The sequence below is a fragment of the Diplotaxodon limnothrissa genome, linkage group LG17 (assembly GCF_057381915.1).
Source record: "Diplotaxodon limnothrissa isolate DT_005_m linkage group LG17, D_limnothrissa_male_GT1.1, whole genome shotgun sequence".
Taxonomy (NCBI): domain Eukaryota; kingdom Metazoa; phylum Chordata; class Actinopteri; order Cichliformes; family Cichlidae; genus Diplotaxodon; species Diplotaxodon limnothrissa.
The window spans coordinates 24,248,935-24,265,442 of NC_140612.1; the positions used below are offsets into that span (position 1 = coordinate 24,248,935).

The following is a 16,508-nucleotide window of genomic DNA, read 5'->3' on the forward strand; positions in this document are numbered from 1 at the left end:
TAGAGGTGCCCCCACAATGAAGGAGGTTATAAGAGACACGTAGGGAGGTGGACAGCGAGACCATTGCTAACAGACTGTTCCTCTGTTGTGTCAGCCCAGCCTCGCTCTTCCTCTGCTGGCATCAGTTTAACCCAGGACCCATCGATCAGACTGTGAGGATTTCAACTGCACAGACTCGCTGCTCTCTCCATCCTCCTGCTGAGACGCACATATTAGAAATGTTACGTGTAAAATCAAAGAGACATGGTAAGTCTTTACACGTGAAGTAAAATTTACTTTATGCACACCTTGTTGGCAATGGCGCGCAGCTTCCCCAGCAGCGAGGGTTTCTGGGCGTAGACCACGTCGTCATCGGGCTCCTCTCCTTCAGCCAGGCCACAGCTGTCTGCAGCTGGCAGCTCACACTCTTTGTTGGCAGACATTACCAGACGAGAGTACTTGTACTCCAGCCTGGCCACAAACCACAGGGTGTGAATCACAATCAGGCAGTGTATCATTTAACATCAGACAGCATCCGGTACGAGTGTATTTTTAAACAGAAATTCGTTCCATGACTTATCTATTTGACTCAGCTTTCTGAAGAAAATCACGCCTCTTATGTACTCAGTCACCCCCTTCATGCCCGGTTACTCATCTCTCACAGAGCTGCTTTTCTTTTCTTTTTTTACACTGATGTCAAATGATAATCATTTTCAAAGCCTAATATTAAGACAATTTCCTTTGTGGGATATTGTTGACACTTTTCCATATTTTTTCACTATATTCTCACTTAACTGAAAATATCTTCGTTCTTCTTTCTTTTGTTAACTGTAATTTTTCAGGAAATATTTATGTGATTTTCCTTTTTCCTAACACTTTATAATAAAGCCCTAAAAGTGCAATTAATCTAGAATTAAAAGTAATTTCCGTACATTCAATCTGAAATTGCAATGTAATTATATAGTCATAGAAATACTTAGCATTGGATACACTAGAATAAGGGAGTAATGCACAAATTATACTGTTAGTGATTTTAAGTAGCACATAATTTGGGCCTATGCCCTGCAGCGTTTGCTGGTGTTTATTTTTTCTTCTAAGCAGGAAGGGGAGACCAGCCCTTATTACATATTTATATGTAATATAAGAGGACAATTCAATAGTGGAACTTCAATGATATACACTAATATAATGCATAAACAGTGTAAGATAGGGAAATTTGATTTGTTTTTCCACTAAAATATATTGGAATTATGCACTACTTAACATTACTTAAACATTAGTTAAAGTTACTTAAACGTTACTTAAAATTAGTTACACATTACTAAAAAGTATTTCCAGTGTAAATTTTAAACTTTACTGTGAAAGCTCTAGCTACAAATGAATTCATGATGTAAGGTAAAATACACGAGGATCGCACCCTTGATTGGAGGCTGTGCTATAACTATAAATATTTGTCTTATGTCTAGAATAAAATTTCATTCAATTTCTTTATAAAAAAAATCAATCACTGTTAAATCTACAGTCTTTCCCTCCACTAAATATTCTCACTTTTTCTTTGGTTTATCTACTTACAGTGACCTTAATCACATGATACACAAACATTCAGTGTGCTGTATTTGCACAGACAGATAGATACAAGAGGTCACAATTACGGTGATAATAAAGACAGATTATTTCTTTTCATACACAAGCATGTTCTCAATCCTGCTAGCCTTTAAAATACATTCAAGATGATAGTAATCATAAAGGGTTACAAACAGATTTTTGAGTTCACTCTGCAACATGTTTACGATTCACTGATTTGCAACGCTGGGCATTAAAACTGTCACCGGTGCCTTCAGGGTGAAGAATTTGCTGTCACAGACAAACATCTCTGACCACTAATAACAATTCGCTGTGATCTTAATGAGCACATTGGCCTGCTGTTAGGGTGCCTCTTATTACCTCTTGTTTTTCTTCCAGAAATAGCAGGTGAGGGAGATGAGCAGCACGGCCACAAAGGCCCCGCCTCCAACGCCGACCTTAAGCCATAGAGCGATGGCCTCACACGGGGAGGAGCTCCGGGGAGGCAGAGACACTCCTTTGGTGCACAATTTGGGCTCGTTCCACACATATAGAGTTTCCTGATGACATGAGGGGATTTACATTACTGATTAATGTGTTTTCTCAGGTTATAAATCAGTTTGTTCCATTAAAACATTATTAAACTGGTTTTGGCTAAACCATAAAAGTTTAAATGTGTTTTGTTTTTATTTTTTCCTGCAAAAAATCATGTTGTGGAAAAGATGAGGCAAATTAAAAATGTACTTTTGGGTCTTAACTTGAAAATGTCTCACAATGTGAAGGTAAAACTTTGCATGGTTTTACCAAAATCACTCACTCACTGTGCGCGAGGCAGTATGAGAGACTCCGGCTTTCTGTGAAGTAAATGAGGTATGGGGAAGGTGTGAGTTACCTGGACGCCTCCCTTGCATGCTCCCTCTATCCGGTGGTAGTCGTCCTCAGTGCAACGTGGACAAGCGCTGGCACTCTCCCACAGGAAGTGAAACGTGCATCCATCACATGTTCCTGCTGGACAGGAGCTGTCAAACACACAGATCAGTTATAGAGCTGCTAAGAGTAGTACATTTGTTACCTATTAGTTATTGAATGTTTTTGTTAACAAAGTATAAAAATAAACATCAAATCTATACAGAAACTACACTTTAACTGATGTGCAACTACCTGGGTACGGAGAGCTCTCCTCGCTCAGACTTCTCTGGGTTACAGCGAACGGTGATGACTGAACTCCGACCCAGATCACATGATGCCGTCACCTGCGTTGAACTGAAGGAACACAAACACACATCAGGGACTTGAACACAACAAAAATATTTGACTGTTGCTTCCAGCTTTCTTTTTTCTTTTTACCTGTAGAAGAAATTGATGTCGGGAACATCCTGTGAGTTTTCCGGGAAAAGATCTGGTTCGGCACTGACACCATTGAGAACGGTGTCTACTGTCGCTCCTGAAAAAACAAAGGGGAGAGAGATCAAGGTGGTTTTTACCAGCTGATTATCACAAAACTGCATGACGCTATTCAACCAGCACCAATCTGGGTGATCCGACCCAATTAAAACTGTTCACCCAGGGGTACAGCAGGGGGCGCTCACGAGTCAGTCCCAAATAAATCTGTTTCACAAATTGTTTCCATTAGTTTTTCTTATAGTGAAACGTCAGAATTCTCTTAATCCAACCTGATTGGTCAGTTAAGGCTTTACAAATAGACACCCTCCACTGATGGGACTTGATTCCATATGATAACTAGACTTGAGAAATGTAATTAAACCCTAAGTGAAACTCCCAGGTATGTATATGAAGAAGCTTGGCGGTGGTTGAAAGTGAGTGACTCAGGAAGTTCTGTTTAGGCCCTTACCAATAAAAGTGTCAGCAAGGCTGATGGATTGCGAGGAAATGGCCATTCTGAAGCCCCGCCCATCCGATGGGATGATGGTCGACTGACAGATAAAGCTGTCCACTGAGTTCACGAACTGAGCTGCGTCGCTCTGGTCGTCTTTGTTGGACACGTCTGTGACGTTATCGGTGCAGACAGCAGCTCTCTTTCCCTGCAGCCAGCGCCAAAATGAATCTGTCAGTGTATAATTTCTCTAATGTCAGATTATTTTCACATCTATTTTTCACCGCTTTACATCCTAACGAGATGTGGACACGAACATCTCATCTCACGGTCAAATATACAATATATCCACCATCCATCCATCCATTCGTTTCCGCTTATCCTTTTCAGGGTCACGGGGTGCTGGAGCCTATCCCAGCTGTCATAGGGCGAGAGGCAGCATACACCCAGGACAGGTAGCCAGTCTGGCGCAGGGCTAACACACAGAGACAGACAACCATTCGCACTCACATTCACACCTATGGGCAATTTGGATTAATCAATTAACCTATCCCCACAAGCTGCATGTCTTTGGACGGTGGGAGGAAGCCGGAGTACCTGGAGGGAACCCACGCAAACACGGGGAGAACATGCAAACTCCACACAGAAAGACCCCGGCCTGATGGTGGAATTGAACTCAGGAACTTCTTGCTGCGCGGCAACAGTGCTAACCACCGTGCTGCCTCAATATATCCACCATTAAAAAGTAATTCTCAGTATGTTTTTTAGATCACAAGAAGCAAACTCAGTTCTTATATCCCTTACACTTCAAACATTCAATAAAAAACAGGTGAAAGATAAAAAGAACAGAAGAACATTTAAATGATTTTTAAATACGTTTGCTTCACAGGCTGATCTCTGAAGTGTTTTTGAGGCTGATGTAAGCAGAAAGCAGGTCAATTACCCCGTGGCCACACAGGCTAATGTTGAACAGATGAAGGTATTTTGTGCCTTTAGAGGTGAAACTGGGCCCGATGGTCAGTGAGGCCACATCGCTCAGGGCGCTGAGGTCAAAGGTCAGGGTGCGGTTGTTCAGCGTGTGGGTGAAGGAGCAGTCGCTGTAGCACCGGGAGTGTTCCTGAAAGAAAAAGGAAAAACATGATCTCTCTTAACTGGATAAAAGTACTAAAACATGATGATCCAGAATGAGGTATCATGACTGCAGGGCTCTCACCTTGTTACTGATACTTCCTGGTCCACACGCGACACACGCGTCCTGGCCGTAGGTTTGTCGCCCAGCCAGGTGTGTGTTGGGGGGACACTCCTGGCATCGGTTGGTGTCTCTGTCGATGTAAAAACCAGCTGGGCAGGGAACGCAGGACGAGCCGGCACGCTGGGAATTCTGAGGTACCAGAGCGCAGGCACGGCACGCTGATGCCACCCCATCAATCACGTTCGTCAAGTTGATGGAGTAGATCTTCACCGTGTCAGCAATGAAACGACGGACCTATAGACAAAAATATGCCACCGCAATTCCTTGTTGGATAGCTTGATATTTGAGACAGCCTCACTCTCGGCAGAGCCTTAATAACGTTGCTTTAACAGCTGACGCCATGAATAAAAATCACACGACTGAAAATCACTCACATCTAGAGCATGGTTAGTCCTCTGGAAGGCCCACGTATACGTGACGGAGGCGTTTCTGGTCATGCTGTGCGAGTACGACTGTTTGCCCTTACTGCCCTCCCAGGACTCCACCACTGTGGTGCTCTTCCTGTTCACGTCCTGCAGGGGGCGTGCCAATAAAACACAAAAACAAAGGATTTGCTAACTGAGCAGTAACACGCAGAACACCATTATAAACCAGACCTCGATGATGAGACGTGACCATTCTGACTCACTCAGTAAAGTTAGCCACCTAATTACCACCTTCTGCTGGAAATGAACACAAAGAGGCACACACCATCATGAAGTAGAGCTCGCAGTCGGCTGAGCAGATGGTCTCGAACACAAAGGTTATCCGGCCAAACTCGCTGCCGGTCATCCCTGAAAGTGAGGCTGGGACCCTGTCACCAAACACAAACACAAACTCGCATTTAGTAACACACAGATCCTGTTTGTCATCATTAGGACAGGCTGGTTTCTTCTCTGTACACAAACACACAGACTTACTTGAAGCCGGGGACATGCAAGCTGAGGATAAGATAGTCATTATCCGAACTTCCTGCTCCGCTGCGAATGTGATCTCCCGCCACCTCCCATCCTATGGAGCAAAAGGCGCGATGCACTCGTATTACACCTCCGTAATTCTCCATGACAGCATATGAGAGGTTGTTTTACAACATTATCCACAATAAGCACAGCAGTAATGGGTAAAAAGTGGTTGCAGGTGATTTCAGCTCGCAATTCAAGCTCAACACAAAGCCCATTTTCCACCCAGACGTGTTCATTCTGACTCATTTGTCACTGTCACCTCTGCATTTGCTCTTAGTGATTAGATACACGGGGAATGGCTAGTGTTGTAGTTTCCTTCACTGTGTTTACATTTTTCATGTAAATTTTACTGTAATTAACCAGAAAATTTATATTTTACATTTTCTGCTTTTTCTTTTCTGTCAAAGTGCTTTGTAAAGTCTGCAGCTGAAGGTGTTACATAAACAAAGTATTGTTATAAATATATCTACTAATGTGTCAGGCATCCGTGTGCTCACCGTTCTTGTCGTCACATTTGGAATTGCCCACGTTGAAACAGGAAGTCTTCATGTTGGAAGGCAGCACGTTCCACCATTTATACTCGTAACCCAACACCGGCTCGGTACCTGCAGGGCACTGTGCACACGCTGGCACACACACACACACGCAAAGATCACATAAAAGCTGTTTAGACACGACAATGACGTTTACCTCCTGGGTACAAAAATTGTGTTTGTACAATCTTTTCAGCCGGGTCGATCTTAAACAAATTCATCTCATAATGATGGACAGAGGTGATCATTATATAAGCAGATGGAGAGGCTTTGTAAACTGCTGGGAGGACGTCCAGCCTTTGAATGGAGAATAATGAAGGAATTAAATGAACTTTGGTTTTTATTGGAAGAGAGCTCATTTGCAAGTACAGGATCCAGCTTAAGTGTACAAGTTGTATGACTGTTGTAATTGTTTTTATTAGTTATAGTATGTTTGCAGCAGTTTACAGCATGCCACATCTATTTACATGCATTTATTTATTGCTTTGTAAATGTTTGTTATGTACTGCTTTAAACTCATTTTTCATTTTTTACTCGTATTTTATTTTAATTTGAGTACTGCTTCTTTAAATTCTATATGTATTTATACCTTAAATGCTTTTCTAAAGCATTTATAAGTATCGCTAACCAGCTCTTGTATGAACACGAAGCAGTGGAAACGATAAAGATGTTTAGATTGATGAAAACAGATTTAAATTTTATCAACACCAGGGTGAGGCCGGTGAGGATAGGTGTGAGCAGGTTTACCGTAGGTGCCGTCCGAGTGCGTTCCAGGTGGGCAGGGCAGGCAGGTGGAGTCGTTGCTGTTGTAGTAGCCGGGGTTGCAGGGAGGGCAGGGCTCTCTCTGGCCTGTTGCCGGCAGCTCCACGGCTCCTGTGATGTTCTCCACGCAGATTTTTGGCTCCACCCAACGATACAGCACCTGTGTCTGTAACAAAGCAGGTTTAAAGCAGGAAATTCACTCTGCTCAAGCAAAAACAAACACCTTAAAAAAACAAAGGTGAGATTTTTTTACTGCCCTGTAACAAGGTGCACTTCTACAAAAGCCAGTCGGCATGCTGCCTCTCAGGCTGAGTTTTCATGGGTTGTTTATCGCACTGAGAGACTTTACCTGCTTTTGCTACAACACTAAATGAGCCGTCGAACACTTTTAATGATGCATTTTAATCACATCTGTCTTTCTGTGTGAAACGTTCACGGTTTTTCATACGTACAGTGTATAAAATTTGAGTGCTGTACATATCACGTGACAGGCAGTGTCAGAAATATGTGACAAAGTAAATAAAAATAATAATAAATAATAAACGAGATGAGAGAGGAAACAAAAAGTAAGTAAAACATTTAAAAGGTGAAACCATTTTAGATACACGAATACCAGCTGCACAAAAGGATTAAAAGTAAGGAATAAAGAAAGTTACTATTAAAGCAGTTCAATTAAAAACAAATATAAAATAAATACAAAAATGATCAGGCACGGAGGAAGCCAGCTTATAAAAATATTTAATTTAATTTTCTTCATTAATATATTTGGTCATTATATTAAATATGTTCAAAGAACCGAGCCTGGTTCTCCCAAAGGCTTCTTCCTGCTAAAAGGGAGTTTTTCCTTCCAACTGTCACCAAGCATACGATTGTAGGGGTTTCTTTTTTTTTTTCATGTTGTTGGGTCTTTACCTTACAATATAAAATGTCTACTGTTGTTATTTGGTGCTGCATAAATGCAATTTGAATTAAATATTAATAAGTATAAATTAGTACGCTTAAAATAATACCTATCCCTATCCATAACCCTTAGCCTAAACCTAACATAACCTGATTATAACCCCGACACTAAAACCACATTTTGAGTCTCAAAATTGTGGGGATGTGAATTTTGTCCCCATATGGGACTGATGGTCCCCACAAGTATAGTAGCATTCCAATTTTTGGTCCCCACAAAGATATATAAATATGGTACACACACCCACACACACACATATATACACTCGCTCTGGTTTTCCTTGTTGACTTTGCATATGAGTGCGACACAGGGCGTGTTTATATGCATATCTGTCCTTGTGTATTTAAAAAGGTCATTGTGTGTGTGTGTGTGTGTGTGTGTGTGTGTGTGTGTGTGTGTGAGAGAGAGAGAGAGAGAGAGAGAGAGAGAGAGAGAGAGAGAGAGAGAGAGAGAGAGAGAAATATGAAACATGCAAGCGCTGCTGACCTTCCCCTCGCTGTCGCAGGCTGTGTGGATCTGGAAGTAATCCTTCTCCGAGCATGGTGGCCTCTCCTTACATTCAGGCCATCCCTCGTCTGAGAGAGGACGCAAACACAGAGGCAGGATGAGCATCAGCAGAGACCAATGAGGTGCTAAAACTAAATGAATCTATTATTATTATGAGGGAAGGTGTTTCCTTAGCCGTCTCCTCAGAGGAAATATGCAAGCTTATTATTACTGTAAGTTCACCATGTCAAACATGAGAGAGAGCTTACACTGTTTACATTATGACTGAAATAATGTAAACACTGTTTGTTGTGGTGCTGTTGGGCGTCCTGTACGTACGTGAGTAGTGGTGTTCGGGGCAGGGCGTACAGGAGGACGCCCCTTTCACAGAGTAAGTGTTGCTGGGGCAGGGCTGGCAGGATGAGGAGCCGGGGGTCGGGCTGAACCAACCGGGTCGGCACGGGAAACACTCGGATGTGTAGGCGACACCTGGACAAAAGTGTGGAGATGCTTTAAGTATACGCACACCTGCAAAAAGCATCCGACCGTGAGCTGGAGGTCAACTTTTACCTTCTATTTGGATGTTCTTCAGCAGCACAGGCTTGACCATCTTCCCCCCCACCAGTATCCCAGTGGTTCTCCAGTACAGGATGTTGGTACCAGACTTCAGGCTCACCTGAGGCCAAGGTGCACACAGTGAGCCACACATCACATGATACTGCAGCAGCTTGCACACACAGAGGTAGAAACACGTGCTCACCGTGTGTGTGTCCCATTCTCCATTGTTGGTGACTTTTATCCATTTCTGATCGTCAGTCTGAGCCATTTCCTGGCATTGCTCATTCTGGACCTGAGAACAAGTTAACACAGAGGTTATTATCTACACAAACAAGCAAAAATGACTCTTCTTCAACATTACCTGCTATTAAATTCATTACGGATACGGACAAACGCTACACCCAGAGTATAACTTGAATAAACTTGCACAGCCTTGTGTTTGACTTTTTAAAGCACTACATTTCATCTGTATGAAATAGGCTTAAAAACAAGTCAAGCTCATACAAACTCAAAACTCATCAGCTAACAAATATCTGCAGTATGACTGTTTCTCTGTGCAAAGGTAAGCTCAGCCGCCTCCTGACTACCTTCATTATTCTTTAACCAGTAAGAATAATTAAAAATGTCTTCTTTCATAGCAAGCTTTTAAAGGTCTTGCATGTAAGTTTTTTAATAGCATAAATAGAATGAATCATACTTATGTTTACATTTATTTATTTCTACTTTGTGGAGTGTATTCTATTATTGTGTCGTATTATTGTTATAGTTTATTTTTATTGGTGCTCTATTCATTTTGCTACTGTAATTATGAGAAATTCTCATCTTATCTCATATTAAAAATGAGTGATTTGGACCAGATTTTTCACAACACTCTCAAGGATGCAGTTTATGAGCAACACAAGTTACTCCCGTAATAAAACAACTTCAACCAAGCTGGGCAAGAGGCCGAGCACACTACAGACAGGTAGTCGTCTACAACCAATTTACAATCACTAATCATCTAAATTGTCAATAAATCAAGAAATAAAACACTCTTGGTTTTTATTCACTATTTTAGTTACAGGTGCTTACATAGAACTCGAAGAAGATGTTGTTGTCGGGGTACTGATAGGTGAAGGAGACAGAGCCCTGTTTTTCCAGATGTACGGCATAAACCAGGGACACCGTGCACTCGTCACGGTTGGACTCCAGATACACGCCCTGCGGCGTCCACGATGAGCTGCAATGAGAGCAAAACACAGCGGCAGCATACTCCATCTTGTTATATATTCAATAATACATGAATACCCATCTCCATGGTAATGGTAATGCTGTGTGCGCCACCTTTTACAGGCCTGAATGTCCTCTCCATTCGGCCCAGTGTCGAGGAAGCTGGCTAAGCTGGTGAAGCCTGCAGGGATGGCATCCCATTGGTCAAAACGAAGGCCGCTGCCCAAAGAATAAGAACCAGCCGCACACGGCGTGCACTGCTGCGTGGACATCTCCAAAAACTTCCCAGCCGGGCATGAGAAGGCTGAGGGAACAGAGAGGCTGTGTTGGCACGTGCACACACACACACACACACACACACTGTGGTGGTACTCACAGCAGTCAGTGCCTCTGGTCGGAGGAGGAAGGTCTGAGCAGGAGCCTGGAGACCTAGGGATGGCGACCCTCCATCGTGCCCCTGTGCTGTCACACTCTGTGTACTGGTAGTAGTACTCTGACTGCACGATGATCACACACACAAACACACACAGACACGCAGATAGAAAGATCAATAAGGTATCCATTCATGGTTCCCAGGAGATGAGACTGTTTCAAATCTGTGGATTGGTGGATAGGTTGAACTGGACCAAAAATGACTGGTGGTTTCAAATTTTTCCCCTTAGCACTGTTTGCCTAATGTTGCGTAATTTGCCCGCACAGGCTACACACACATACAGTACAACATAGCTTCCCCAATAAGAGCTGACCCTGTGTAGCCTGACACTAACAACACTGCTCTGCTGCTGATTCCACATTCAACAAAACCTGGTCGTACAAAGGAGAGCATGGAGACATTTACAGGGTAAAAAGATGGCTGACCTCAATGTCCACAGCAACCATCCACCGGTCATCTAATGGTCCATTAAGAGCGTGTTAGCGGGTCATCTTATCAAAGGACTGCTGGCTGTGACCTCATGCTCATTGAGGGAACTGAATGTTCATCCACAGGCCCTCTTTTTTACTTTACCTTTTAGTGCCCTTTAAAATAAAGGGCACTAAAAGGTAAAGTAATAACGAAAAAATGTCTTACATACTATTTATAATGTATCTATTTACAACCTCTGGTTGTATAAGAGCACATGGGGAACCTGAATTGATCTGTAGCTCCAAATAAAAACCTTCCTGGTGACTTTTTTGTGTCAGTCACTAGTTTTTTTCAAGTCGCACTGAATAAAATATGAAGTTCATTTAATATATGAAATCAGGTTTATCTTTGGCATGCTCATTTGTGTCTTTTATACCACCTATTAGTATTTCACAGCAGCTACTTTGATGTGAAATAGAAGGTAAACTTGGGTGTTACTAGTCACAGAAATTACACTTGATTAATGGAATTAGTAACATGTGTTTTCACCTGTTTTCCATTTCAGAAACAAGTCAAGTGTCCAGCCAGCTGTCCATGCATCAGCTGATATTGGACTTGTTGAGTGATACTAGCTTATAGTTTTGAATTTCACACATTATGGTGACCAATCCACAAATTAATCAGTGTGAAACCATTAATAGTGGCGGCAGCACAACAAAACCCAAAGAAAAGCATTCTTTGTACTTTTAAAGCAACTTCCTCTGAGTCCAAAGCCTCGCTCTGGCAGATCTCCATCTCCTCCCTCGATCCTGCTGTTCAACTGGACAAACAAATCAGCTGAGCACCGACTGACATCCGAGCAGCAGCTAATTAAACTGAAACAATCGCAGCGATAAACCTGACAGAGTCAATCGGTGCTAGAGCGATGGCTTTCAGATGTCAGATGTGTGTGTGTGGTGCAGATAAGCCCGAGCTCTTTTAAATGACTAATCACCTCGCCGCAGTGACAAACGTGGCCATTCATGCCGCACCCCCTCCGACAAACACGCCAGCAAACATTCAAACTGAGGCTTTGCCGTGCGAGCAGCAGCATCACCTGCGCTCAGATTCACCTTTCTGTGTTTCTGCACACAAAGAGGGCTAATGTGCTGACAGTGGGGGGAAAGGTTACACTGATAAAAAAAACAAACCACAGGCTAATGCCTTTTGCTGGTCTCCTGGGTGATTCACGCCGGTTGTCATGGAGACTGATGGAAGGAAGCGAGCAGAGACGGGATAAAATTCAGTGCCTCTTTACAGCAGAGGTTTGAGGATTTGATAGGACCCTAATCTCTCTAACAATGTATTTTTTTAAGTGCAGAAAAAAACATCTGGAAACTTCTGAAGCTGTATTAAGGTCATCTTTAGAAAACAGCACACAGCTGTTATATGACCGCTTACTGTTTATGCTTTTTCAGTCAGGTTTCCAACCGTTTTCATCTGACTTACCCAGAAAGCCCATTCATGTGATGTAAAGACCCCCTCAGTAACACCACTTCTCATGCTTTATTTTGATGTACATCTACACTCAGTGTTTAAACCACCAGTAATTTTTATTTTTTCCCTGCCTAACATGATGTTTAGTCACCATTTTCAACAGTTTATCCCTTATTTCTGCTATTGTTGGCTAAAATAAGGAATCAACTTGTCAGTGCCCGCTTTTTTAATGGCCCTGACTCCTGAAGTAAAATTCCCCATTCATTTTCTCCATGTCCAGATGATTCCCTGATGGTTTTGGTTGGTGGATCAAAATATGTCATCGTTGACATTTTTTTATACATTCAACTAAAGAAACTGGAACCAATATGTTTATATGACAGACTGTTGATAACAAAGTGCCTAAAGATAACATTTAAACTTAGTTCTTTGTTGTCTGTTATGAATAGACACCCCTACTCAAGGGGTGTTATGCTTCACCCCTTGAGTTTGGTGCCTTTTGTGTGCTTGAATGTTTCATAGGTCAGTGTTAACAGGTTCAACAAACAAAAAAAAGGTCAGGTACAAGGACTGGACTGAAAATGAGTGAAAAAGCAGCCAATGTACAAAGATGAATGTTGAAAAAGCTTAAAAAACAGGAGAACTGTTTCTCAACATTTCTTACACCTTAAAAAATATAAAAAAAAGTCTGGTTCCTTGGAAACGGGGATCAAGACTTTGCTGATGTTTTCCGTCATGTATTAGACTAATGTTCATTTTGTACCATTGTTCAGACGTTTCACACCTCTTTAAATGCTGTATTTCCATGTTTTGTGTGACAGCTATCAAGCTGAATCTCATCTAATCTAATAATGATAACTGCTCCCAGTGGCTTAGCGGCTCCTTGATGCAGGGTGCGGTAGGTTTTATTGATTTTATAAACTGACGGCAGTGAACTGTTATCTAACACAGGCTGGATCCTGTTTTATTACCCAGAATTCAAACTCTGATGAGAAATTAGTTTTTTATTTATTGAGTTATATTAAGTGTGAAACATTTTTATTTACCATTTAGAGACATTTGCTTCTATAATTTTTTTCCAACAGTTAGACGAAACGTTCACTAACACTCTTATATTGTGCATTTCAATAGGAAATTATAGTAAGTGGCCATTAAACTTAATTTGTGACCTCGAAAGTAAAAGCACAGTTGAACTATGCTTGAATTTACATGCACACTGATCCAGTTAATGATCAGTAGTTGTTATTTCCTGTTTTAATCATATATATATATATATATATATATATATATATATATATATATATATATATATATATATATATAGCTTTCAGAACATTTAGAGTTTATTTATATTGTCTGACATCATATGGAGTTGTGACTGCCACAGTGTTTGCTGTAACTGATAACTTAGTTATCTAGCTAACAGGATAATGTTAGCTAGGATTAGCTACGTAGACAACTATAAAATAAAAGTCATAAAAATGTTCTTTTTCTATTATTTTCATGCACTTTATTAGCTTTTTTATTTTTATTTTCTTTTGTTTTCTGTTTTAAATACTCAAGTGGTTCATAACTAGCAGCTTTTCTCTGGACCAGGTAAAGGCAGGACATCATAAAATGCAGGAGTGTATTCACAGAGAAGGATATTAAATAAGTAACCCTGATTTAACAAACAAAATAAACTTGTTTTTTTTTACCCATATGAAATTTTTGTTGTCATATACATGTTATACAGAGTCTAATCTTCAATGATAAGGATACATATTTATCTGTGATAAATTTATGCTAACATTTTGCTGTGATCTGTTCCTGCTAAAAGAAAGTTCTTCCTCCCCCCTTTCACCATGTCCTTACCCACAGGCTCATCATTCTCTCTTTAATATTGCAGGATATTTATCTCACAATACAAGGCACTTTTAGAGTTCGATCTGTTCAGTATTACAAAAAACTAGCAAATGAGTCCATAAACAATCGCTATAAGTGTTTGCCGAGCGCAGGGATCACACATTTCTTCATAACTGGATTTCGATTTTCAATCACAGCTGTCGCCCCCTAATGACCATAAGGATAATGCTAGTTTTTTCATTTACAGGGTATCAGTCCTGGCATGAAAATCTCCCCATCTAGAGGGCAAAAAGCTTCTTCTTGTATTCCTTCAAGTCATCCTTACAGGGTTGAGAGCGAACCGTGCCAGCAGCCTTTCTCTGTCCTCCTCAGCGAGTAATCCCGGTCGGGCTTGCCGGCATGAGGCTGCTCTGAAGGGGATGAGAGAAGGATTCCAGCAGGGTGTTTATAGTCAACATGAACGGCATTTTAAGCCGATCAGCGACGTGAAGGACGAGGCGCACATACATCCGGACCCGAGCTGAGCCGAGCCAATGTAAAGCAGCAAAACGACTTGCAGCCCTTACATTGTTTTTATTTATTTTTGTATTTTTAATCCTTCTTCATTTTATTTTATTTTATCTTAATCTATTCTGCACATTTACTCTTGCATGCATGGCCATTTGACTTGTTGCCCTGATCATTTATTCTAGGATAAAGAAAAAGCAAAGCGGAGCGGGATCTGTGTTTTAAAAAGCAGCAGATATTATAATTATAATAACGACGACGCTCACCTTATTACACGGCCGCAGGTCTCCGGCGCCTTTAACTGATGATGTATGAGCGGCGATGATGATGATGGTGGTGGTGGTGGTGATGCTGAGTAAAAAGCTGCAGCTTGGGGACCGGGAGGCCCACGCCTGCTTCCTCATCCTCAGTCCGGGTCACAGAGCGCCGGGTGTCCGCTGCCTGGAGCCGCGTACTCGAAGCGAGCCGCACAAGAAGAGTCCCTGTCATTGATGCTCCCGCCTGCCTGTCTCACCCACTCTCCCCTCCTCCACCCACAACAGCGTCAACAGGCTGATAATAAAAATCGTTTCCGGTACAGGTTTTCAAATTAAAGCTCTCTTGTTACGTCCTATGAACCTCAGTTTTTATCACAACACCGTTATCCTGGGTTTATTCTCCAGGGTTTTATAATGTGTGGTTATTATTATTATTATTTTTAAATTAAAAATATATGCAGTGCACTGGTGTCCTTTCTCTCAGTAAAACTGTGTACGATCTTAAAATAAATGTCTCTGAATATTAGTTAGCGAAGAGAGTTAATCATTAATCTGAATAATGAGATCTGCATCTGATGGAAAAAGATTATAATTTAAAATACAATACATGTACAAATAATTTCTAAACATTTATTTAGTTTGTAATTTTCTCTCTGCAGGATTACAATCACTAGTTGTACCTAAAAATAAAACACCTTGTAACATGGGTCCAACATTTTTAAAACTGAATTTCATCCTGTCTGTATTTATTTTTTTATTCTACATAAACTCCGATTTGGCGATGGTGAGATGTCCTAAAATTGATTTATTTTTCTAATGTTTACACATAGACCATATTATAACATAACCTGTTCACTTTAGTATTCACAAAAAAAGGCAAATTAATGATTTTTAATCTCCATTTGTACATCGGCTTACAGACTAGATGGTGTTACCTCACTCTTTCTGCAATTTAAAAGGCGTTTGATAAATATTATTTCCTCAGTCTCTTCAGCACATGTAGTCGGACTTGCACTCATAATGCAACAAATCAGGAGATTATGTTTTCTTATTTTCAGTTGTTAAGTTTGATTGCACAGTGTTTGTTCATTTGTGAAGCCACTTATTTGCTATGCAACTGTTATAATGAGTAGTGTCACAATCCATTTGATGTTTACCCTTAAGTGTAACAGAATTCAATGGATCTGTGACAGTCGGGGAAAAAATCCCCCAAACCCCAAAGCATAGTAACATCAGTGACACAATAAACCACCCAGGGATTGGGTGGAATTGATTTAGACATACAAACACAGGATTAATACTACTACTACTACTACTAATTATTATTATTATTACAAAACTTCATGAAGAGCTTTTTATTTCTGTTAATGGTTAACGGTGGTGTTAGTTAGTTGTAACAGCTCTGTTGTGATTCATCATCAAGGTGACACCAGTGACAACTTCTATAAAAAAAAATTCTAAACCTATAGGGCATCAAACCACATGTTGTCAGTCTTGTTTTTCT

At 41.1% G+C, this 16,508-nt stretch overlaps 1 protein-coding gene across 1 annotated transcript; it reads right to left on the reverse strand.

Moving 5' to 3' along the window:
- Positions 1–126: 126 nt before the first annotated feature.
- On the reverse strand, positions 127–15,151 carry LOC146615042 (endosome/lysosome-associated apoptosis and autophagy regulator family member 2-like). Its single transcript, XM_085375840.1, has 22 exons — positions 15,014–15,151; positions 10,452–10,572; positions 10,190–10,379; positions 9,938–10,085; positions 9,069–9,158; positions 8,879–8,984; positions 8,648–8,797; positions 8,309–8,397; positions 6,850–7,030; positions 6,067–6,195; positions 5,528–5,618; positions 5,319–5,421; positions 5,003–5,140; positions 4,590–4,862; positions 4,320–4,493; positions 3,395–3,584; positions 2,890–2,986; positions 2,704–2,805; positions 2,435–2,561; positions 1,924–2,102; positions 288–450; positions 127–198 (listed from the first exon to the last, which is right to left on the reverse strand). Exons 1-22 carry the CDS (start codon positions 15,149–15,151, stop codon positions 127–129), a joined length of 3,051 nt encoding a protein of 1,016 aa, XP_085231966.1.
- Between the last annotated feature and the right edge of the window lie 1,357 nt (positions 15,152–16,508).